Below are 23,349 nucleotides of genomic sequence, written 5' to 3' on the forward strand. Positions count from 1 at the left end.
GCCTCAATCCTCAGTGTGGGACGTGCAGGAAGCAGCTGACCAATCATTGTCTCTCATCATTGATGTTTCTTTCTCTCTCTACCTCCCTCTCCCTTCCTTTCCTTTCCTCTCTGAAATCAATAAGAATGTATTAAAAAAAAAAAAAAAGATATAGCCCTGCCTATAAAAGGCTTTCAGTCTGTTCCAGGAAATGAATTAGTAAATAGATAATTAAAAAACAGTTTGATAAATTCTAAATTCTGTTCTAAGCACAAAGGTATGGCAGAATATTTGTGAGAGAAAGAACCTAGATTATGAAAGGGACCCCAAAGGAGATGATGACGGAGCTCAATCTACAGCTTCAGTTGGTAAAATGTTGATGCCATGTACCAAGAACTTTGCAACTCTTATTTAGCACAGCTAAAGTTGTTACAATTAAAAATAACATCTTTGATTTTCTTAATGCATACTACTCTTCAATATTCTTTTAATATTCGATATACTCATTGTATTCTCCACCTAATCTTCATAATAGTCCTGTGAGGTAGGTAATTTAATTACTAGTAGCTTAATTTTGCTGTTGAGGAAATCAAACACCAGACAAATTAAATACCATATCTAACACAATAAACTTGAAGTCCATAGGAAAGCATGTCATAATTTTGAAATTATTTGAATCTGGTCAGTGATTAAGGGAACAGTAATAACTTCAAATTCAAAATCCTTATTAATGATCCATAAAATGTTAAAATATACTTTTAAAATATTTAATTGATATTTTTTAGAGAGAGAGGGGAGAGGGAGAGAGAGAAGAAAAAAATAAATCCACGTGAGAGTGAAACATGGATCATCTGCCTCCTGCATGCTCCCTGCCAGGGATGGATTCTGCAACCAGGGCATGTGCCCTGACCAGGAATGGAACGGGCAACCTTTCTATGCACAGGGCAGTGTTCAACCAACTTAGCCACACTGGCCAGGGCAAATGTTAAAATATTTTTTTAAAAAAATCTATAAGCCAAAGGAGAGTCAGTTAACTCAGGATAGAAAAAAATGTTTCTTAACTGTTCTTTATCACTATTAGGTAAGAAGATGTACAGTATTGAGTTAAATAGCATGCCCTCAAGAATTCATGTCCATGCAGAACCTAAGAATGTGACCTTATTTAGAAATAGGTTCTTTCTAGGTTAAGATGAGCTCATAATGGGCCCTACATCCAGAATAACTGGTGTTTTTGTGAGAAGCGTAAAGACACAGAGACAGGGACACATACAGGTGACTATGGCGGCAGAGACTGGCATTATGTCCGGGGTTTCCAGCAACCACCTGCTGCGGGAGCAGATTCTTCCTCAGAGCCCCCAAAGGAATCAGCCCCAGGGATACCTGGATTTCAGACTTCTGGCCTCCAGAACTGTAGGAAAATAAAATTTTTATTGTTTTAAGCCACCCATTCTGTGATATCTTGTTACAACAGCCTAGGAAATTAATACAGAGAATAAGTGCTCTTAAATACAGCAATTGACATTTAGGTTTTCAATAAAGACTATGCTGGTAGCAAGATAATAGAAAGATAAAGTTTTCTTTTCTACAAATAGACCACTCCCCCTTTTTATTTTCTATGAAAATGACAGGACTTTGAATTCAGAGATATAGATTCATGAACCAACTCTGCTACTTCTTAGATGTGGTCTTGGGCAAATTAAGTTACCTTCATGACTTAATTTCCTCATTGATAAACTGAGAAATATTAAAACTCTACCTAAAAGTAGGGCTCTGTAGCTCAAAAATTCAAGATATTAGTCACCCACAAAACTCTGCAGAGTAAGTTAATAGAGCTAATTTGCATCTAAGATGATATTGAGCCACTTTCTTCCTATCGAAAACTAAATTAAATTCATGGTTTTGGTTTTGAGTTCATTTAAAATAATTTCCTTAGAGACTTTTCATATTGTTGCTCATGAAAATCAGATTAGGTACATTGATCACAGTGCCAGTGCAAGAAGTAATACAAATTCTGTTTAAGATTTCGCAGGCTAGTTTATAGATGTTCTAATAAAAGTGAGTATTAATAACCCTAATGTTAGATAATATTTTGAAATTAGACTTATATAACACTTTGCCAATATAATGTGTTTGTTTTTTTTTAAATAGGATAACAGCACACATAATGTTTTTAGAAACACTCATTGGCCGTAGACTTTATTGATTCTGATTGTGAACTGGATGAATAAAACTAAATAACATATTAATTGTATTATTTCTTTAATGTATTGTATAGCCTTAATATTCACGAGGGATATGTCCTAAGACCTTCCTGACTCTCCAATACACAAATATCAGTGTAGAATAAAATTGCTTAGTTGGTGTAACCATAACTACCTACTTATAGAGTATTAAATCCTATATAATAAAGTGCTAATATGCTAATTATACCAAATGGTATAACAACCTGGACAACCAGTGGGGGTGGGGGCTGGGGCTGCAGGGCCGCGAGGCAGCTAGGGCAGCTGAGGGCCTACCCTTGCACAAATTTTGTGCATCGGGCCTCTAGTAAGATAATAAATTAAGAACAACAAAGCTACATTGAGCTGCACACACAAAGGTGATCAGTTGACAAAGACTTATACTAATTTCATTCTCAATTGCAGGCACCAGCTTCATAGTTATATAAGATTCACAATTGTACTTTAGCAAAATGACATATTACTGTCGTTATAACCCCCAGGGTCATTCACAAATAGATACAGCCCCAAAATTAAATCTATAAAAGCCATATTCTATTAAAAATCCTGCTATCTGGAAACATTAAAATTTCCATACATCATTGTACTACTTGAAAAATATGTAATTGAAACTTGAGATCCTGGCCATTTTGAAAGCCATTTGAATGCAGTGGATGAAGGTCAGTTTTGAAAGAGCTAAAATGTACTCTTTGGTCTTTATGGCTTCAACATGCATTTGTAAAAATAGGTCTTCCTGAAGATTTTTTAAAGGGATTGAAGCTCTTTCTCTTTAGGAGCTAATAAAGCTATTAATCTAAGAGGATGGGCCATTAATGATGTTATTTAAAACATGTACTGTGTGAATAATTTGTCACTTTGGTCTAAAAGAAAGAATACTTGTCTTTAGAAAACACCCGTGTTTATCTGGTGAGTCTGTATCTCTCCGGCACCTGGTAAAAGAACTTGTAGGGTCACTTTAAGCTAATTAGGAAAGCCTTGTCCAGGAGCCTTAAGGTAGTTAAAACACAATGTTGCTGATGCTGTCAGGTAAGTGCACTGACAGCACTGGTTTATCGTCTGAATATTTCTTTTTGGTCCTTCCTGTAGGAAGGATCACACTTTTTTGTGTGTGAGCAGTGCATTTTATTGAAATGGTGCAAATGAGTGGAAAGGTGCCAAAGACAAATCTCTTCTGATTAATGACAAGATAGTTTTCCTTCAGAGCGAGCAACACTGTACCGTTTGGTGGTGATGGTGATGCTCTGGTTCTGTGGGATGGACTAGGGCTGGGTCAAGTACAGGCCGTGGTGCTGCTTTCTGACCAGATCCTAGGTCTGAAGTTAGAGCAGAAGAGAATTCTTTAACTGAGTCTAAGCAGGACAAGATTTCCTCCAAGATCTCCTGTTCTCACCAGGGGCATCTCCAGACCAAAGTGATCTCCTGACGTCTAATGTGAAGTATTCCTAGAATCCCACCCAAATTTGTACCCCCAAATGCAGACTTTTACAACAGATTGGTATATTTTTACCAAAAAAACCAGGTTATAGCATATTGCTGAATTTGGATAGCTGTAACCTTTCCTACTTACTCAACGTCTTATTCAAATACCATGAAGACTTTCCTGACTACCTATTCCAGAGTGATATTTCCTTCTTTTCAATTGCCAGTAGACCTACGATACTTAATATGAGCAGAAAATTAAATTAAATATCACTGTGACACATAGTTTTCCCTTTAGATTTTAATATCCAACTATATTGTAAAGCTACTTAGTATAGGATCTTTCTTATACTTCTACTTTGTAGCATTCAAAATGCCAAGTTCCTGATTCAAATAGAGCTTAGTATTTATTTAGTTGGTTAATTCCCTCTTTCTCTTTAGTTTTTATTCTCAGTGGATTAGTTTTCGATGCTTTTACAATGTGGAAGAATTAAAATTTAGTTGGGAGTTCTGATAACTGGGAAGATTATTTTTATAACTTAATAATGATACTGTTTCATAATCGGTATAGTGGGTGTGATAGATAATTCTCCATTTACAAAACCCCTAACAGTGGCAGTGTTCTTATATTGATTTTAAAAATGCATTTTGACATTTTCCAGCTAATGATTATATTGTTATTATTCACTATAGGTTTGTGCCAGATATGGTGGAATATATTATAAAAGTATTTAAACAAGAAGAAACGTAGTGTTTGGGTTAATTTTTATGAACACTGTGTGATTAGCTTTATGAATGAAAGAGAAAATTAGACTTGACAGAGGGAGTTTCCAGGCTTATTTGACTGGGCAACAGTTTTTACAATTGACATTAGACACTGGAACTGAACCATCTTTTGGCAACCAATGTAATCATTTGCAAGCCAAGAAATCTGCTTATATTATTCTTTATGTTGTTGTCCTTTTTTTTTTTTTTTTCCTACTGACAAGTGAAGGCTGTGCTAGACTTAATTTATTTTCTCTAACTATTCATTTGGTAGCCACCATGGACAAGATCATAGCTTTCCAAGGCCGTTGTAAAAGTTTAAATAGTTTTCCCTTTTATATTTTCTAAGGGAAAGTAAAATATTTCTTATATTAAGTGATTGTCTATATGCAGGTAACACTGAAATCCACATACTATTGATTTAAAGATTTTTGTTACTCAAATTAATTTTTGTGAAATTAGTTCCAAAATCAGGAAATAAAAGCTTAATCATATTAAACAATAAAAAAAATCTTCAAGAAGTTATACTTAAGATCATTTTGATGATGACACTGCCAGTGAAAATTCTGCTAGCTTGCAATCCTCTCAAAATCAGACTATAGGCAAACCCTATGACCTTGGCGATTTATACTAGGAAACAAGGGCTGCCGAAAGGGTAAATGGTGAATGATGCCATGATTCTAGCCTTCCATTTGTCAGCCCCCAGTACAACTATACTGCAGACACACAGTATAGTTGGAGTTTAAATTGGCATATTTTATTTCCATGTTGAAGTTCCTGGCAAAGTTTCATGTTGTATCAGTTCTTCAAGTATAGGTAATTATCGTTTGAGGAAATTCATTTGTAATCAAACCCAATGTAAGAGGTCTTTTTAAAAAATATATTTTTATTGATTTCAGAAAGGAAGGGAGAGGGAGAGAGAAATAGAAACATCCATGATGAGAGAGAATCATTGATTGATTGCCTCCTGCACGCCCCCTACTGGGGATTGAGCCCACAACCCCGACATGAGCCCTTGATAGGAATGGAACCCAGGACCCTTCAGTCTGCAGGCCAACATTCTATCAACTGAGCCAAACCAGTTAGGGCGTAAGAGGTCTTTTCTTCAATGGCATGCAGAAATTGAAATACTTGTCTTCTTTTTTTTAATCCTACCAGAGAGGAGTTTGGAGAGTAAAAGTGGAAAAAGATAGTGCTATTACATTACTATGTAAGAAGTCTATTCAGCAGAGCGACACATACGTATTTAAGGGTTTCTGACTACAAAGCCAGTGCTTTTTGGAAGAGCATGGCATCCAGCACAGTAATGAGACATATATTCTGTACTAAATATTGTTTGAACTGAAATAAGTTTTTTCTGTGTTTGTGTTTCCACCCATCAGAAATTTTATAAGCAAAAAAAACCCAAAAAAATCTGTGCCTTTTCACAGGTTTTTTTGTTTTTGTTTTTTTCTGCAAAAAGCTTTATTGTTTCATTTGGTCCAATGCATGGGAGGGGGCTTCAGGGAGGTTAAAATAATGGCTAGTAGTTTGGGGAGAAGCTCAGGAAAGAGCCAGACCCCAGGGGAGGCAGAGGGCCCCACAGGCCTCGGGCTCCACAGGCTCCTGGTGGGGCTGGAGGGGGAGCCTTTCGAAGAGACACTCGCCCAGCCCAGCCTGGGGGCCGGCAGCCTGCAGGGTGAGGCAGGTGTCGCCCATCTTCTTGATGAGCTTCACCTCCTCGCCCGGAAGTGGTTCCCCAGGAAGTCGCAGAGCTGAGGGTCTGCTCGGGTAGAACCCAGGGCCTGCAGCTCCCCAAGGGCTGGGTCAGGCTCCTCTCCAAGGCCAGGGCGGCCTCCATGGCGTCCTGAGCTTTGCCCACTCATCCTGGGGAGGCTCCTGCACGTCCTGGAGAGAATGCAGCTGCCAAGCTGGTTTTGCAACTTTAAGAGCCGCTCAGCACCCTCACTCTTCTCCACCAGCTCACGGAAGGAGTGGCCCCCGCCTGCCCTCGAGAGCCACATCGTCCCGTGGGGATGGAAGCCCAGGGAGAGGTAGGTGTGGGGCCCGCAGAGGCAGGTGGCCAGGCGGCGACCGCAGCCTCCACCTGGGGGAACGATTCTGACGAATTTGGGAGCCCATGGTTGTTCGGTAGTAAGGAGTTAAGGCAGAAAAAAGGGCGTGTTGGCTGGTCTCGGAGGTGGTCCTGCAGGTGGTGCCTGGGTACTTTTTAAAACAACTTTTGTTGTTTATTTATTGGAATTATTGGGGTGACACTGGTTAAAATTATACAGATGTCAGGTGCCCAGTTCCACAACACGTCACCTGTACGCTGTGGTGCGTGTTCACCACCCCAAGCAGAGTCTCTGTCCATCGCCACATCCCCCTCTGTCCGCCCTGTGCCCTCCCCCCACCCCCACCTCCATCCCCACCCCCATCCCCACCATCGCCATCCCTGCTTCCCCCAGACCCCGCTTGGTCTGCATCCTGACTGGCTCGCTCTTCCTATTCTAGAGCCATTTCTGTGCGTCTTTAGTCTCTGAGGAAGAGGGCTGTACTTTCCAGGGTCTTAGGTCACTTTTTATTTCCCACTTAAAGCCAGTCTTCCAAGGCTGCCTAGATCTGTTTTTCAACTTTAGGCCGATGCACCAGCACACACCCGAAGGCTGATGTCCTGAAAGGGCTTTATGTGTTTAAGGAGCAGAGAGGGTTTCGGTGCCGCAGGAAGGCAAGCTGTGTGTGCGGTGGGAATAGAAGCTGGAGAACGGTTGGGAGCTGAACTACGAACAGCTGTGTAGCCAAACACTCAAACACCAGGTTACACCCAAATCAGCCCAGGACCTCAGAGCTGTGGCGTGTTCACATAGAACAGTGATGGCGAACCTATGACATGCGTGTCAGAGGTGACACGCGAACTCATCGTTTTGGTGGATTTTTCTTTGTTAAATGGTATTTAAATATATAAAATAAATATCAAAAATATGTGTCTTTGTTTTCCTATGGTTGCAAATATCAAAAAATTTCTATATGTGACACGGCACCAGAGTTAAGTTAGGGTTTTTCAAAACGCTGGCACGCCCAGCTCAGAAGGTTCGCCATCACTGACATAGAAAGCTTGTTCCTAATGTCCTGTTCGTGCACCAGTTTCATCTGCCTTCGCGCTGCAGAGGACGGGCGGCATTGCATGGGGATGGAATGCAGAATTGTGGAGACTCCAAGGTGAAAAAGGCAACGGAATCCTTAAAATTGACCGAAAGCGGAACGACCGGTCACTATGACGCGCACTGGCCACCAGGGGGCAGACCCTCTACGCAGGAGCTGCCCCCTAGTGGTCAGTGCGCTCCTACAGGGGGAGTGCGGCTCAGCCAGAAGCTGGCTCACGGCTGTCGAGCAAAGCGGGGGTGGTGGGGTCCCCAGCAGTCGGACATCCCCCGAGGGGTCCCAGACTGCCAGAGGGTGCGGGCTGGGCTGAGGGACCCCCCCTGAGTGCACGATTTCCATGCACCCGGCCTCCAGTTTAAGAAAAAGACGGATCCTGCCCTCACCGGTTTGCTCAATGGTTAGAGCGTCGGCCTGCGGACTGAAAGGTCCTGGTTGGATTCCGGTCAAGGGCATGTGCCTGGGTTGCGGGCACATCCCCAGTAGGGGGTGTGCAGGAGGCGGCTGATCGATGTTTCTCTCTCATGGATGTTTCTAACTCTCTATCCCTCTCCCTTCCTCTCTGTAAAAAATCAATAAAATATGTTTAAAAAAAAGAAAAGAAAAAGACGGATCCTCTGAGCCTCCGCTGCCTTCGTCGTGAGAGTGTGGATGAAGTGCTTCTACCGCAAGGCTTTCTCCCCTCGTGCGCAGACGTTTCTCTGGCGGAATTTAAAAGCTAACGTCCGTCCAGCCGGATGCCCGGAGTTGGAACCGTGATGTTTATCCGACGGGAGGGAGGCGGGTGGGCGCTGCATTGCTGGGCGCAGTGTGTCCGCTCCATCCTGCCGGTACCCCGCCCCCCCTCCTGAAGTGGGGGTTCCTGTTCCCCTCATTGTCATTCTTATTCCCGTTCTACCAGGGCCCCTGCGGCCTCCCGACTGCGAAACAGCCCTCCAGGGGACTGAGGTTTTGTTTTGTTTTGTTTTTTGTTGTTTTTTTAAAATATATTTTATTGATTTTTTACAGAGAGGAAGGGAAAGAGATAGAGAGTTAGAAACATCGATGAGAGAGAAACATCGATCAGCTGCCTCCTGCACATCTCCCACTGAGGATGTGCCCGCAACCCAGGCACATGCCCTTGACCAGAACCGAACCCGGGACCCTTCAGTCCGCAGGCCGACGCTCCATCCACGGAGCCAAACCGGTTTCGGCAGGACTGAGGTTTTGACTGCTGAACAGTAATGACGTATTTCCTAATAAACACCAATGGAATAACAACACACATTTTGAAAATCACTCTGTGGCCACGGAACTGACAAAACTCAGCCATGAACTGGAAATAATAACGTATTTTAGGAGATTATTGAAGGAAAAGAAAAATAACCTTCATGAAACTTATTAGCCAGAGCTCTATTACTTCTGCTCACAAGAAATGGCGTAGCTGAAGCATGGAATTTGTTTCTTTCGGTGACCTGACCCACAAGCTTGGGGGGAAGGAGCCCCCCAGCAGGGGAAAACCTTTCTACAGCCTGAAAGTGAAGACCGAGCATGTTCTGGGTGATAATTTCCACACACTTTGCCCGGATATACTGTCCTTCCCTCACAACACACTTTCCTAGCGAAGTGGACACTCGACGTCAAGCGCCGCCGAGGCGATGAGCAGCTTTCAGGAGGCTTTTCCGGGCGCAGAGACTTGGCCCGCCTCTGGCACAGCTGCAGGGTTTGACTGGAAAGGTCGCTCGCTCGGGAGCTGCCGCGGGGAAGCCATACCCCCCCCCCCCGCCCCCCACCCCCCCAGGAAAACATGGAATTTGAGAAGTTGAAATGTCGAGCCGTCTCTGTTCACAAATTAGAAAAATAATGCAGATTCTGACAGAGGAAAGAAACGATTTAGAGCAGCTACGGTCCTGGCTGGAGCAAGAGGCGCTAAAAATAGCCCACATAACGGCCAGGGCGGCTCTCGGTGTGAGGGAGCCACACTGGGAGCGACACTGGGAGCTCTCGGGTTTGGGGTGAAGGAGAGCGTCCGGGGGGCGTGGTCTAGGCGGAGCGGCACTTAGAGGGGGGCGGGGCGGATAAGCTGGGGCGTTTGAGGGGCGTGTTTGGGGCGGGGCTTTCCATAAAGATAACGCTGAGTCCAGGCCTTGAGGGGCGTGTCGGGGGCGTGGCCGGGGCTGCCCGGGATGGGGCGGAGCCTCTTCCCTTGGGCTGAAAGACTGGAGCTTGGCGGGAACCTCCCACAGACGCCCTCAGTTCTCTGTCATGTCGCTCACGCGCCTCACGCCGCCGGCTGACGAGCTCAGGGAGCTGGCCGGTCCCCCGCCTCCTCCAGACCCTGATTCCCACCCCCCGACTAAACCTCCTCCAGACCCTAATTCCCACCCCCCCACTAAGCGGCCCCGCCTCGGGGAGCCCTACGGGGCCTCTGAGGCGGTGTGGAGGCTGCCTCTGGTGCCTCGCCTGTTGGAGGAGGAGAAAAAATGGGCGCTGTCGCCCAGACCCTTCAGGGCGCTGCTCCTTTCCCCTGACGTGATTTTCACCAACTCCGGCGGGAAGCACACGGGACATGGGGGATGCCAAAACAGCCCATGCGAGATGAATGCTGGCTTGCGGTCCCCCCCCTCAGGAAGTTTGCATTCTGGTTCGAGAGCTTCCAGAAGGTTCTCTGGGGCAGGACTGTGTGATGGGGCGGCTGTCCGTGTGCCCCGCGGTGATGGATCCCACGCCGAGGGGGGGCAGCTTCGGCCCAACATGTCCCTCCGCGACATACCAGGCCTTGCAAACGAGGCTGGAAAACGATATGCAGTCCCAGGGGGAGGCAACAGGCAGGAAGACAGTAGTGACAGGAAAGGGACAGGAAATCTGTCGCGGGGCCTCACCTTTGACGGGGAACCGAAACCCACATCTCATGAAGCTGAGGACAGACGCCAAGCTGGCAGCGTCGCACAGCCCAATAAAAAGGAAAGTAACGTGGCGACATCCACGCTGAAAACGCCCAGATCTCAGAACCAGCCTGGCACGAGCGTCGCCGAGCCCAGGGTTTGCAGAGAGAGCAGCGCAGGGCCTCTCCCCGAGGGTCCAACGGACCTCAAGAGCACACTGTCCCCTTCAAAGCAAAGAGCAAAGAGAAAGGGCGGCACAAACGAGACCTATGTTACCGGGTTCACAAACATCGACTGGCCCCCAAATAGACCGACTGTTAAGAGGCGCAAGTTACTGGACGACACAGACATGGTGGACGCAGGGGCTCTGTTTCCTGAACGTGGTGACAGCGGCGCCCGCTCAGCCCGCGAGCACAGGGTCTGCGTGAGGGGGGAGGACGCCATCAGCTTCCGGTGCGATCGCCACGGGGGCGTCGCGTCTGCTGTAAGGGGTCCTGGTGCGAATTTCACTCTAACACTGCACAGTGCAGCTTGGGAGGGGGCAGGAGCAAGCCTGGGCGGTCACACAGCCGCCCGATTCGGAAAACCTCAGCGCGGGAGCTATAGCATGAGACATATTTTGAGAAAAAATAGGGAAAACAGCTGGGTTATGCATAGTTACCAAACCAACTGTGAAAATATGAAGAAAACTGGAGAAAAGTGGAATTGGCTACAGTCGTCGGACACAGCTCTTGTAAGCAAGAAAGAAGATTGTTATGATATAAAAGCCATGAACACACGCGAAGAACAACCACAGCTTCTCATGATAGGGACGCTGGGTAGCCAAAAAGCGTTAATAAATTTTTTTTGGTTCAGTGGTACAGGAGAAAGCGATAATAGGCTACAGTTGCCGTCGCAATATTATACTTCACAAAAAGACTGTGATTTAAGCAATGTTTTGGTGAATTTCATTACAGAAAGGTTTTACTTCCATAAAAGCATTTCAGCAAAAGAAGCAGATAATAGTATTTTAGCCTGGCATGAAATTTTGAAGTGTCTAAAGCAAACTGATGTTCATAATCTAATAATTAGGAATATAAATGTCAATAGAAGGAATAACATTTTAAGCATATATTTGCAAACCGGTGTTTCAAAATCTCTACATATCATATTGAAAACCAACATAGCTTCTTTGCTCAATAACTTTGACTCTTTAACTGGAACTGAAAATGATTCTAAATTAGAAGAGGGGTGCGTTTTCAAATGGATAATGTGTTTGAATTATCCAAAAAATATTATGGTGGAAAATCAGATTGTATATCTAGGAAGGACTTTAACTGTTTCAATACCATTAGGAGATAATATGAAACCTATGTTAGAGGAGAAAAAGCTGTTTAAAACTGAACAAGTTTTCAAAGAGTTTAAGAAAAAACCCATCGATTCCTTTAGTACGACAATTAAAAATATCGTTTTAATGGACTTTGATGACAGGGATGAAATTAGTTACAAGAGTAAGACTTGTCCTGAACAAGTAGTGAATGTGAAAAATTGGGCTCAGTGTGGTACAAACACTGTGAAAATACATGTTAATTCTCTTCCTCAATTCATACAGAACAACTATGAACATATTAATGAAAACTTTTATGAAATAAATATGTACAATGAAAATGTAGCTACTGAAAGAAAACAGGAGCATAATAAGATTAGTAGCTTTAATTGTAAGTGCATTGCTGAAGATATCCTCAATGTTAGGCAACAAGCCATACCAGCAAGCCACTGCACAAAACGTGCTGAACAAACCAATCCCATGATTGTAACTCAAGTTCAAAATTTTGGGAGCTTGCTAAAAAGTGAAATTGAAGCAAAAAGACATGACTTAATTTTAATGGAGGAAGAAAATGTCATAGCCCAAAGTTTAACATACTGTCACCAAGTTCATAAAGATATTAAGATTGAAAAGGAAGAGAAGAATAGCTTTTATTCAATGGATGGCATTTTTTCTGTGCAACCAGTTTCCTTAATGAGTAGGAAAGTAAACGTGGAGGAGACTAAATATGTTAATCAACTTAATCCTGCTGACAAAAAGAAATATGAGAGTATTTTGCAAGAAAGTGAGTTAGCTAATTTAAAGCATTTTTATCCAAAGAATGACTCTATAGAATGTGTTAAACATCAATTTGAAGCTGATCTGAGTGTAGGGAACAATGAATGTTTTCAGGATTTAACTGCCAAGTGTTTACCAACAGAAGTTGTGACAATAGCCAAAGATTTTGAGATGAAAAGTAAATTTGATTTAGTTCTTGAAGAACTTCGTATGTTTCACAAAATCAGTAAGGAAAATGAAATTCTAAGCACTGTGGAAACAAACAATGGGCAAGAAAATTACTTTAGAGAAAATAATGCTGTGGAGGCGGTAAAAACAAAGATAGAAAAAGATTTGAAAATAGGTACAGTCAACAAAATCTGTGAATCTTCTTTGCTCTGTGATGCTAAAGCAGGTCCTAATATGCATAAAAGACACCAAAGTTTATTTAACTGGGAATCAGTACCCAGAAGCAGAGAACAGGAAGTTCCTAATGCACATTCCTGTTTAAGAACATCAAAGGAAGAAGTACTCTATTCGACTTCTGAGGAAGGTATAAAATTAGTTTTAAAATGTTTTTTCTTATGATAGAAAAAAAATTGCAGCTTCCTCCCCCACCCTGTGTTGGCCAAATATATAATTTTGGCAAAAGGGAGATAAAGTATAAGCAATGTTTACTGATGCACATTATTTTATATAAAGAACTGTTCCAACATTAAATATGTTGAACTTGAAGATAACAAGTGATAACATTTTTTCAAGGAGTTTTGAAGCATTTTTCTAAATATTAGGAGCCAATGGGAGAAATATTTTTGAAAAAGTAATTTGTTTAGAATTAACATTTTATATAAACCTTACTTTTTACAGTAATATATTGATCTTTATTTTCAGATTGTGAGAAACCCTCACCCAAAAGACCTGCTTTTTCCTCTGATGAATTTAAGGAAGAAAAAATTAACTATATAGTGAACGGAGGTAAGGTTTTTGGTTATTTTCAAGAATACCTTCTAAGATAATTGCATTCTTATATTTTTCAGTATAAGGAAATGTACTTAAGTTGTTAGAAAAATAAATATAATGATTTAGTACCTTTGTAAATATTAAAATGTACTGGAGCAAATTCTAATAGTTAAAAATTGGCTAAAGATTAAAATACTATTTTAGAATATTAGCTTTAGAATATTATTGGGAAATGTGCTCTTCAAAACTGTTTAATTATTTGCCAGGATGCATTGAAATAACTAAGTAATAAGATAGAGGTAATACATGTCTAATATACAATCTAATATATGTAACATTAATGGGCAAAACAAAAAAAGGCATTTAACTAAGTTGAATTTCCACTGATGAGATGTTGCTCACAGTTATATAATTATCATCAATGTTCTCTATTCTTTAATTATTATGAGGCTCTTTATGTAGACATTTTATTTAGTAATTAAAAATTTAGTATCATTTAGATATATGACCATGATTTATGACTATGGAATTTAAATTTTGATTACTATTAAACAAAACTAATGAAAAGTTAAACTAGCCTCATCATTTGCCTAAAAGGTTTACAATATCAGAATAAAACACAGCAAGTCTAACGTCTAGTCCAGGGGTGGGCAAACTTTTTGACTCGAGGGCCACAATGGGTTCTTAAACTGGACCGGAGGGCCGGAACAAAAGCATGGATGGAGTGGTTGTGTGAACTAGTATAAATTCAAAGTAAACATCATTACATAAAAGGGTATGGTATTTTTTTTCAATAGTTTTATTCAGCGGGCCGTAGTTTGCCCACGGCTGGTCTAGTCTAACTTATAATAGTACCAGTGGAATGAGACACAGGGGTAGGATTTACATTGGGTAATTGTTTTCTAAATGACTAAAACTTTATTCGGTCAGAAACTGCTGGTATTACACAAGACCAGAGCTAGAAAGAGTAATGATGTAGGTGAAATATATTTACGAAAACATTCATCATTTCTCAAAACATTTTCCTGGCTTCTCATCAGTAGGATGCTGCTCGTGGAACCTTTATGCAGTCACTTCCATAACGCATCTTTTCCTTTTTCTAAGCTTGCAATAAAATAATCTTAAATATTAATCCAAGCCCTGGAAGATAAAAAGCCCACAGGTAGTTTCTTCTCCCATGAATGAAGAGAATAACTGAGGTAGCAATACTCTATGAAACTAAAAGCAGGGGCAGAATTAGCCTGGAAAGGATAGGAGTTGTTTCTTCTAGGACAGAAAGGAAGAACTTGGGTTAATTTTGAGATAGAATGGAGGAAGATTAGGGAACATGCACCCACACTCTTCATCATTATAATTGTGATAATGAAATGGATGAAATGAAAGATTAAGTTATGTACACAAATTAAAAAAAGAAATGTTACATTTGTTGGAAATATTTGAACCTACACTACTGTACTGTGTCTTTACAAGAAAAAGTGCCTCATTATTATAAAGTATGTGTGAGGTCAGCCAGAATTATTTAATATTGTGTTAGGATAGTTGTCTTGGATTTACTTACAAAGATTATCCCCAAGTGGATAATCTTCCTGAGACTTGTTAAAAATCGATAGTGTAAAGGAATAGTTGAGAGACACTGGGAAGTGGGGATAAGACCTGTTTATACAGAGTGGTTTTAAAGGCATTAGGAAACTCCTGATTGTGCTGGAATGTTTTTGATACTTACTCACTTGTCATCATGATGCCTCCAATTAAAATTTCTGCCACTTAAGTCTCCAGTAACATCCTGTAAACTCTTTGTGTCTTTCTTCTCTATCTGTGGAGAAGGCAAGTATTTTGGAATTATTTTGAGCATGTGTTATATGCCAGCCAGCCAGTGTGCCAGGTGCTTTAAATATTCAGCATCCATTCTCCCCTAATTTTAAATTCTATACAAACTAGAGGCCTGGTGCATGAAATTCGTGCATGGGTAGGGTCCCTAGGCCTAGCCGGTGGTCAGGGCTGGCTGGGGCCTTCCTTTGTTCTGCACTGCCCCCTGGTGGTCAGCGCGTGTCATAGTGCATGATTGAACTCCCAATCTCCCGAACTCCCGGTCACTGAGGGGACACTTTGTATATAAGCCTTTTATATATATAGATGACCTGGGTATCTTTCTAAATGATTATTGTTCTGTTGTGGGGTAGGCATTATGATTCTGATTTTTAACAAGCACCTAGATGCTGCTAGTCTGTGGACTATACTTTGAGTTGCAAGGATTTAGAAAACAATCGAGTTAGTATTATTTTTAAAAGATGACTAATAAATTTCATAAATTTTCTAAATACTAATTTTTAAAATGAACCATTTCTGGTAGTACGTTTGAATATTTAGAATTGTTAAATGATACAACACAATACATTAATCCAGTATATAGCAATAATAAAAAGGGTCATAATTTATTTAATAAAAAGGTAAGAAGTCCAAGGTTACAAAAAAGCACATCCTTGCAACCACAACTTAATCACTGTTTAAGGGCATATGCTTTGCAAAAGGCCTACTGTTGATACAAATTGGTTTAGTGATTTCCCACCCATTGCAAAATTATCAGAAGTATCTGTCATATTAGAATATGAAAGGGGAAAGCTATACTTTGAAAAAGTAATCAAATAGACGAATCATAGCTTTGTTCTGAAATAAAAATCTCATAATGTAGAAGTATACTTAGCATAAATTGCTGACATTACTTAATTTATAACCAAATCTAGTGTATCAGATATGATCCATCAATTTTGGTTTATTTGAACAATCCCTTTTTGTTTAAAAAATAATTTGGCAATATATTTTTTTAAATTTTTTTATGAGTAACTAGCTATATTATGTTGTTTCCTCCCTTTTTACATATAGTTAAAATTTGCATTTTACTTCATTATCGTTTACATAGGTACACACTTTCTGTTTGGTTAAACTTAGTAGAAATTATGTTGTTTACCTTTTGTCAGATTTGAAGTTATGTTGATTACACTATTTTTAGTATAATGCACTTTTATATTAAGATCATACTAATTCATTAAAGCATGATGAAAGCTTGATAGGTACATTTTTAGCTTTAAATATGTATCCTACTGTTTATTTTTAAAAATAAAGCACCTGAAATTTAGAGGTATTGTATTTTATTATCAAGGGTAGTTGATTCTGTTTGTCTGGTTAACTGATTTAATAACAGATATATCTTCATGAAATGTTTTGAGCTGTTTTAAAAATAACATTTACATTCTATTATTGATAATAATCTCTATTAGAAATCAAACATAATCATTAATAGTATAGTTTAGTTATTTAGCTTCTAATAAGAAAAAGTGACATGGTGTTTAGAGCCACTATCAGTGATGGCGAACCTTTTGAGCTCGGCGTGTCAGCATTTTGAAAAACCCTAACTTAACTCTGGTGCCGTGTCACATATAGAAATTGTTTGATATTTGCAACCATAGTAAAACAAAGACTTATATTTTTGATATTTATTTTATATATTTAAATGCCATTTAACAAAGAAAAATCAACCAAAAAAATGAGTTCGCGTGTCACCTCTGACACGCGTGTCATAGGTTCGCCATCACTACACTATATCAAGTGTAACTTTAAAATCTATATAGGCCCAGGTAGCTGAGCTGGTTAGAGTGTTGTCCCGATACACCAAGAAACACCAAGGTTGTGGGTTCCATCCCCAGTCAGGGCACATACAAGAATCAACCAATGAATGCATAAATAAGTGGAACAATAAATCAATGTTTCTCTCACTCAAAAATCAATACTTAAAAAAAAAATCTATGTTGTTTTTTTGTTAAGTCAGACTGCCTGACTGGAATGATGATTTTATTTAGTTTGTATTTTATATTGGCCAAGTTACTTAACTTTCGTGCTGAGGTTTCTACATTTTAAAAATGGAGATAGGATTAAGTAAGCTAATTCACTTAAAGCACTTAACTCAGTGAGTCAGTAAAGTTGCTAGTATGATTAAAAGTTATCAAATTTTTTTAATCTTAGAAACTATGAGTAATTTTTTCCCTTAAATACTTTTATTGTCTTATATTTTTAGGTAGTAATTTTTCACATGGAATTTCAAGAGTACTACCTCTTAAGACATGCAGTCGTCCAATCAGAGTTGGTTTGTCAAGAAAAGCCAAACTTAAGCAACTTCATCCCTATTTATAGTAAATATGTTATGAGGACTTAAAAGAAGATATTGGACTTTAAAATTTCATGACAACTATCAATCTTTTATTTCTTTCTTTGGCTAAATGCTTTTCTTTCACCTTGGGGTTTGGGGGCTTTCTTTATTATGAAGTATGGAGAGGGTGCGTGTGTGCGTGTGTGTGTGTGTGTGTGTGTGAATTATATTTAAACATTATATAATATTGATATTTTTATGGCATTAACAATATACAGATTAAAAGTTTTTGTGATCTTATAAGACATGTCAACTTATTTTTCATAACATATGCATATATATAAAATGCTTTTGTGGAGAAGATTGATAGCCTTTATAGGTTTCTCTAAAAGATCTGTGACTCTTAAAAAGGCAACAAACCTTACTTGCTTCTGTTTAAAAAGCCAGTATGCCTCTGCTTCATAGGTGTTCTGCATTTGAAGTGTAGTGGAATCTTTGCTGTTTACTAGATGTAATGTTTTCGTTCCATACAAACAGGTGTGTGTGTGTTTGTGTGTGCAAAAGCTAACACTGAAATTTTGAAACAGCAACAGAATGAGTGAATTTTAATATTTGTTCACTGCTGGTGATTAAAAAGGAAAATCTCCCCTATGAAATTATTGTGAACACTTCGCTTTGTGGTCACTTCAACATTTTTTTGGGTTGGGACAGGGAGGAAAAGTAACAATAGTCCACATGTCCCTGGCATCTCTTCAGAGCAATGTGAACAATTTAATGATCTTTTGTAAGAAATGTTTTATGATTTAAAAAATAAATTTAGTGAGCTTATTTTCAGTGGTCATTTTTTAAAAAGATGGTTATTTTTTCAAATGGCTGAATCCCCCAACCTGTCTTAAACTTAATACTGGCTTTTAATTTCAGCTCCTCTGTTGAAAATAAATGTATCTCTTCCTTGACTTAGGCAAAACCCTCTTGGCAAATTTAGTTCAGTTCTAGTTATTTTTTAAAAAGTTTTGTTTTAATTGATTTTTAGAGAGAGAGGGAGAGAAAGGGAGAAACATTCATCAGCTGCCTTCTGCACAACCCCTGCCAGGGATCAAGCCTGGCACACAGGCAGGTGTCTTGACCAAGAATCAAACCAGCAACCTTTCGATGCATGGGATGAACCCCAACCAACTAAGCCACACAGCCAAAGGCCAGGGTGGTTCTGGGTATTTGATGGTTTGAAAGTCCATTGGTTGGGAAGAAATTCCATCATACTCATTCATGCTTTAAGCTGGGGATTTTGTTTGTTTTTGCAAATGCTTGTACCTACTTTGCAATAGTTTTCTATGTTAGTAATTGTGAAGAACCAAAGTGTGGAGCAGTACTAAAAATTAAGTAATGGTATAAGTATATACCAGAAGTCTGATGATAGCAATTTTTATTGATCAGAATAATATTTGGTTATGGAAGTGACTGATACGAAAAAAAAAATTCTGATTATTTATTACTCACATATGTTTTTCCATTGTATGCAAATTGAAAAAAGGATGTACCATTTTTGTTGTTGTTGTGTGTTGGATTATGTAGGAAATGTTTGTGTAAATTTTTTAAAAAGGATGAAAAAATTTCTGTGGATGCTTTGTGTAGTATCTTGACATTTGTATTAATAATTTAAAGTTCACTTCCAAATAAAACTCCTATAATGTTAGAAAAGAAAGGTAATGGATCATTGTTTTAATTCATTTCCCTTATTTTTCAAGTGAAAAAAAAATAGAGGTGCAAAGAGGATGGGTGAGTTTTTCAAAATCACAAAGTTGGTCAGAATTGGAATAGAGGCAATCTCCTCCATAGCATTCTTTCCCACCTTTCTCTGCATTCACTTTATATTTCTACCTCCAGAGTTTATCTTTGGCCCAAGAGCAGAATTGTGATCATTTAGTTAATACCTACTATTAAGTTATTCACTCATAGAATAAATGTATTTTAATACTCCTACTGTTGTTTAGGCTTAGTGATAGAGTACAGAAGTCCTTGCCTCAAGGAGCTTACTTGAGATTGGAAAAGAAATGTCAGATATACATAATTTATACATAATCAGTAGAATAATATTTTTGAAAACACTAGACAGAGAAATAAAATGGGCCGCTTAGCAAAAACTAAGGGAAAAAGGAAGCAGCAAGAAAACACAAAAAACGGAAAGTGTATAATGACAGAAGGAAGACTAAATGTATTAACAAAGTCAGTCTGATTATCCTATTACAAGCCAAGATTCTGAGACACACTAAAAACCATCTCAAAATCAGCCCTATTTATTAATTTCCATGCCCTACCATGTAGTTTCTAACTTCATTATCCTGCTCTAATTTCTTATTCTTCTCGCAGAACTCTTCAGTTTTTCACACACTATATAATGTATGCCTTACAAGGATGCAAGTCCTTGGAGGTAGGATTCTTTACCGCCACCCCCCCCCCCCCCCAATATATCCCAAGTGCCTTGGATAGTACCTGCCCCTACTAAGTACCCATGCAATATTATTTGAATGAGTGAATGAATAAATTTCTGTACCTGCTCATCATAGCTATGTCTTTTTAATCTTTGATCTTTCTTTATAAAAATTTTGGGAAATATTACACCTCTCCCAATGCAAAACTTGTTCCTGCTAGTGTCATTACTCAAGTACCCCCAGACCTTCTTCCTTAACGTACAGACAGACACAGAAACATAACCTCCCCCTTCCTGCCTAGTTCTGTGAGTTTTTGTTTCTGGAATTGGAAAATTGGAGGATAGGAGGAAGGTGACATTTTAACTTTTAAGTTTTTGTGTCTTTGTAGCCAGGTTTGCAGAGGTTGCATTGGGGGCTGTGGTGGAATACATTTTAAATTGGAACCCATTCTCCCCTCCACTTTGTTCTTTTTATCCTTGTTCTTAAAATGTAAAAGTTGAATGTGTTCAGATCAGAATAAAAATATTCAGACAATGAAAAGCCACTTCAAAAAATACTTGCTTTTATTCAACCTTAGAATAAATCTTGGGTGTTACTTCAGTTTAAAATAGCAAGCTTTTGAATGTGTAACAGTAAGCTTGAGAAGAAAAGCAGAACCTTATATTACACTAAATTAAAAAGTTATGTTATAGTCAGTCCATTAAGTATGTAGACCTCTGAGGTAATATTACCTGTTTAATCTTATTTAGTTAAGCAAAATGGGAAAAAAATCTAGTGACTCATAATTCTTTCTACATAGCAAACATCCTTTTAGAGCAGTGGTTCTCAACCTTCCTAATGCTGCAACCCTTTAATATAGTTTCTCATGTTGTGGTGACCCCCAATTTCATTGTTGCAAATTGAACATAATTAAAGCATAGTGATTAATCACAAAAACAATATGTAATTATATATGTGTTTTCCGATGGTCTTAGGCGATCCCTGTGAAAGGGTCATTCGACCCCCAAAGGGGTCAAAACCCACAGGTTGAGAAACGCTGTTTTAAAGGAACCTATCCATTGAATGGTTTGGACCTGTCTAAATTATGAGAAACTCTCTATTAAATTTACTCACATTCTGTATCAATAATAAAGAATGAACCAGCCCTGACCGGTTTGGCAACAGTGGATAGAGCGTCGGCCTGTGGACTCAAGGGTCCCAGGTTCGATTCCGGTCAAGGGCATGTACCTTGGTTGCGGGCACATCCCCAGTGGGGAGTGTGCAGGGGGCAGCTGATCGATGTTTCTCTCTCATCGATGTTTCTGGCTCTCTATCCCTCTCCCTTCCTCTCTGTAAAAAAACCAATAAAATATATTTTTTAAAAAAGAATGAACCATAACAATGTTATTTGGACTTTCTAAAGTCGGTTATGAACACAATCCTACGGATGTGACCTATTTTTCCCATCTCGGAAAGAAAAAAGATGTTTCAGTAGCGTTAAGGTTTATAATTTGGGGACTTGAGGAATGGAATAGAGATCATTTTATTTTCATGAGACTAAAATTAAAGATAATATCCATGAAATGTCTAGCTCAGCTCCTGGTATACAGCAAGCGTATAATTACTAATATCTGTCATTATTAATATTTTAAAAGGAGCTTTTTCACCCCTTTTAGGGTTATATAAAAATATACTAATAGTTTCCTGTTTAAGGGATCCTACCTACAAAGGATGGGCTGAAAAATAGTTACCTTTATGTTTTTAAGTCTATTACATGTTTTGAATATTTATTTTTCAGAACACTTTATTCATAATTCAAATATTATATGTTTGGGTCAATCTATATTCACATGTATAATGTACTATGTCAGGTCCAATGGCAGTTCTTTTATTATAAATAATTTTTAAAAATGATACAGCTGTTTTTATTACAGTATACAAATTTTGTTACTGTGGACGAAAGGGGCCACACGCTGACCTGACAAGCTCAGGAGAGGCCTGCATGGCAGCCTAGCAGACTCAGAGACCTAAAGTAACCACAAAGGATGGTCTGAAATTAAACTTTGACTAAAAGCAGTTATGGTGGGCAGTTATGTCCTAGGCCAGTATCTTCACTGACAAGATCAACTTTGATCCTTACTGAGCCCATTTGCCTTTTTGCCTCTAAGATAACATTCCTTTGAAGTGTCTGGGTAACTTGTAACTTCCCTTTTTCTGGAACCCCTGGGGCATAACCAAATGTTCTGGGCGCCAGGGCAGATACTACAAATTCCTTCATTATCATGTTGATTGATCCTGCACCCACCTAAGTATGTGTCCATCATTTTACTTTTTATCCTATCACAGAGGTTTCCCCGCTTTGCTTAATCCCACCTCCTTAAATCTGTCACCAATGAATTTCATGTATAAATACGAATGTAACCCTGCCATTCTCCGGAGCACTATCTCAATTCATTGAGGTTCTGCTTCCCGGCATATGTCGACAGTTTGGCTCAAATAAACTCACAAAATTCTTTACAGGTTTCAATGGTTTTTATGTTAACATTAATTGGCGTAGTCGCGGCAGGATTCCAAAGAAGCTCACCCGGGACCACCTTGCGGCCTCGGACTCGGTGCTAGGATCCAGCAAGGGGCCCATTGAGCCCCGCCGGCTCCCCGCCGTACCAAGTGAACTTGGGTGAGTTTTCTCTTGGATCCAGAACCTTCCCTTCCTTTGGTCGAAGGTCGGACTTTATTTGAGCTGTTTTAAATCCTCGAGGTGGAACCAGGGTTGATAAGACCCCAGGTTAAGGGTTCAGAGCAGAACCCAGGGTAAGGCAGGATTGGAGGAAAAAATGGGAGGCTGGGTTTGATTTCGGCTTTTTAATTAAAACGGCTTTCTGAGAGTCTGAGCAAAAAAGAAAACCTTCGCTGTATAAATGGCTTTACTAGGGGGCCACCTTAAGGCTTGGTCTGCCCGGGCCCTATACCTTTCCTGTGGTTTTAGACAGCCAGGAGACAAACTGAGGCCACATTTGACCCACTGCATAACATGTCTAGAAATTTTGCTCAGACTACAGATATTCAATAATAATAAAAAATTAACATGGGAAATTGTGCCTCCAAGGCCAGAAACTCCCGAGACACCAGCCCTCATTTAATACTCCTGATAGGAAGCCTTTACTTGCAAGTACTTTAAAATATTAACTGAGAAATGGCTAAAATGCAGTTTGTTTGGGGTACCTATGTTAATATTTTGCATGCAGAAATTAGAAAATGCCGGCTCTGAAATTAAACTGAATGAGTACATGAGAAGCATATCTTGATTTGAAAATTGGAAGCTTCTAGAGAAAAGCACAGGAAAATTTTATTCTAATAAGATGGAAATTAATAA

At 39.6% G+C, this 23,349-nt stretch overlaps 1 protein-coding gene across 1 annotated transcript; it reads left to right on the forward strand.

The window, feature by feature from the left end:
- Window positions 1-9,785: 9,785 nt before the first annotated feature.
- Window positions 9,786-17,612, forward strand: RAD51AP2 (RAD51 associated protein 2; the record flags this gene model as incomplete). Its single annotated transcript, XM_081100804.1, has 3 exons — window positions 9,786-13,020; window positions 13,359-13,442; window positions 17,497-17,612. 3 exons carry the CDS (start codon window positions 9,786-9,788, stop codon window positions 17,610-17,612), a joined length of 3,435 nt encoding a protein of 1,144 aa, XP_080956930.1.
- Window positions 17,613-23,349: the final 5,737 nt, after the last annotated feature.

This window comes from Myotis nattereri, assembly GCF_964212035.1.
Source record: "Myotis nattereri genome assembly, chromosome: 10".
NCBI classification, from domain to species: domain Eukaryota; kingdom Metazoa; phylum Chordata; class Mammalia; order Chiroptera; family Vespertilionidae; genus Myotis; species Myotis nattereri.